The sequence below is a fragment of the Ammospiza caudacuta genome, chromosome 25 (assembly GCF_027887145.1).
Source record: "Ammospiza caudacuta isolate bAmmCau1 chromosome 25, bAmmCau1.pri, whole genome shotgun sequence".
Classification (NCBI taxonomy): Eukaryota; Metazoa; Chordata; class Aves; order Passeriformes; family Passerellidae; genus Ammospiza; species Ammospiza caudacuta.
The window spans coordinates 3,856,959-3,859,035 of NC_080617.1; the positions used below are offsets into that span (position 1 = coordinate 3,856,959).

Below are 2,077 nucleotides of genomic sequence, written 5' to 3' on the forward strand. Positions count from 1 at the left end.
CCCGCCGGCCAATCCCGTGGGCAGCGCCCTCCCGCCGCCGGCCAATGGCGAGCGGGCGGCGCGGGGCGGGGCCCTCCCGCCGGCGGCGCCCTATGGCGGGGCGGCGCGCGCCACCCGCGGCGGCGGGCGGGCCAATGGGGCGCGGGGGCGGGGCGGGCGCGCGGCGGCCCCGCGCCCCGGCGCGCGGCTCTAAAGCGCGGCGCGGGCGGCGCGGCGCACACGCGATGGCCGCCGCCGCGCAGTACCTGCCGCGCTCCGCCGCGCTCATGCACCCCGACGGCGACCGCCTGCACCAGGGCACCACGTACCGCGAGGTGCAGAAGATGATGCACCACGAGTACCTGCAGGGACTGGCCCCCGCCGCCGGGCACGCCGTCGGGCTGGCGCACCACCAGTGGCTGCCCAGCGCCGGCACGGACTGGGGCAGCGGCGGGGGCGGAGGGGGCGCGCACCTTCCGCCCGCCGAGCACGCCAAGGGCGGCCCGCCGGGACCCCGCGAAGAGCTGTCGGCCGCCGCCTTCCACCACCGGCCGCACCTGGTGCACCAGCCGGCGGCGGGCGGCGCGGCGGGCGGCTGGGCGCAGGGCGGCGCGCACCACCTGCCGCCCATGTCCCCGCCGTCGGGGCAGCCGCTGCTCTACGCGCAGCCCTACGCGGGCCTCAACGGGATGCTGGGCCCGCCGGCGCCCGCGCTGCACCACGGGCTGCGCGACCCGCTGGGCGCCGAGGAGGCGGGAGGCCACGAGCTGGCGGCATCGCCGCCGCCGCTGGGGCCGCCCGAGCCGTCGGACGAGGACGCGCCCAGCTCCGACGACCTGGAGCAGTTCGCCAAGCAGTTCAAGCAGCGGCGGATCAAGCTGGGCTTCACGCAGGCCGACGTGGGGCTGGCGCTGGGCACCCTGTACGGGAACGTCTTCTCGCAGACCACCATCTGCCGGTTCGAGGCGCTGCAGCTGAGCTTCAAGAACATGTGCAAGCTGAAGCCGCTGCTCAACAAGTGGCTGGAGGAGACGGACTCCAGCACGGGCAGCCCCACCAACCTGGACAAGATCGCGGCGCAGGGGAGGAAGAGGAAGAAGCGGACGTCCATCGAGGTGGGCGTCAAGGGCGCCCTGGAGAACCACTTCCTCAAGTGCCCCAAGCCCTCGGCGCACGAGATCACCTCGCTGGCGGACTCCCTGCAGCTGGAGAAAGAGGTGGTGCGGGTCTGGTTCTGCAACCGGCGGCAGAAGGAGAAGCGCATGACGCCGGCCGGGGTCCCGCATCCCCCCATGGAGGACGTTTACGCACAGGCGGACACTTCGCCGCTGCACCACGCGCTGCCCGGCGCCGTGCCGTGACTGCCCCGACGGCGGCGCGGCGGGCACGGGCAGCGGGGGACGCGTTTTAATTTATTCTCAGACTGGCCCGGCCGCCCGCTCTATTTATTCGCCCGCCGGAGCCGCAGCGGCCGCCGCAGCAGTAGCCAAAGGTTTGCGATCTCTAATTTATTCCCTTCCTCGCGCGGCCGGGAGGCGGCGGCGCCCCCGGCTCGGCCCGGCCCGGCCCGGGGGGACGCTTCGAAACCATTTCCCGGCCCGTCTCTATTTATTTCTAACCGTGCGCGGAGCTCGCACCACCCTCCCGTTCGTTGGTGGGTTCAGTCCGGTCCATTCCCCTGGGGGTTTTCGGTTCGTTTTTTTTTTTGGTTTTTTTTTGTTTGTATCTCTTATTGCAAAAAAACCAATGTAGACTGCGAGGGTACGTTTCTATTTATGTTATAGTAAATATTTTATTACTTACATAAACCATTTACCCAGGAACCGGTCTCGTGTCGTCTTTGCAGGCTCGGAGCGCGGCCGGTGGTTCCCGTTGCCGGTATCGGTTCGTGCCCGGCGGGGTTTGCCCGGCCGAGCCGCTTCTCTGTGTGGATGCTCTTTGTGCACCTTTCCCCGCAGGGTTTTTAGCGATCCCAGCGTGGCTCTCCGCGCTTCGGGCTCGCCCCTTGCCCTGCGTGGATGCTCTTTGTGCGCTGCCGTGTTCCCCGCACCTTTCCCCGCGGGGTTTTGACCGATCCGAGCGCGGCTCTCCACCAAAC

At 70.1% G+C, this 2,077-nt stretch overlaps 1 protein-coding gene across 1 annotated transcript; it reads left to right on the forward strand.

Moving 5' to 3' along the window:
- Positions 1 to 224: 224 nt before the first annotated feature.
- Positions 225 to 1,855, forward strand: POU3F1 (POU class 3 homeobox 1). Its single transcript, XM_058819846.1, has 2 exons — positions 225 to 1,471; positions 1,826 to 1,855. Exon 1 carries the CDS (start codon positions 225 to 227, stop codon positions 1,338 to 1,340), a length of 1,116 nt encoding a protein of 371 aa, XP_058675829.1. The 3' UTR covers positions 1,341 to 1,471; positions 1,826 to 1,855.
- Positions 1,856 to 2,077: the final 222 nt, after the last annotated feature.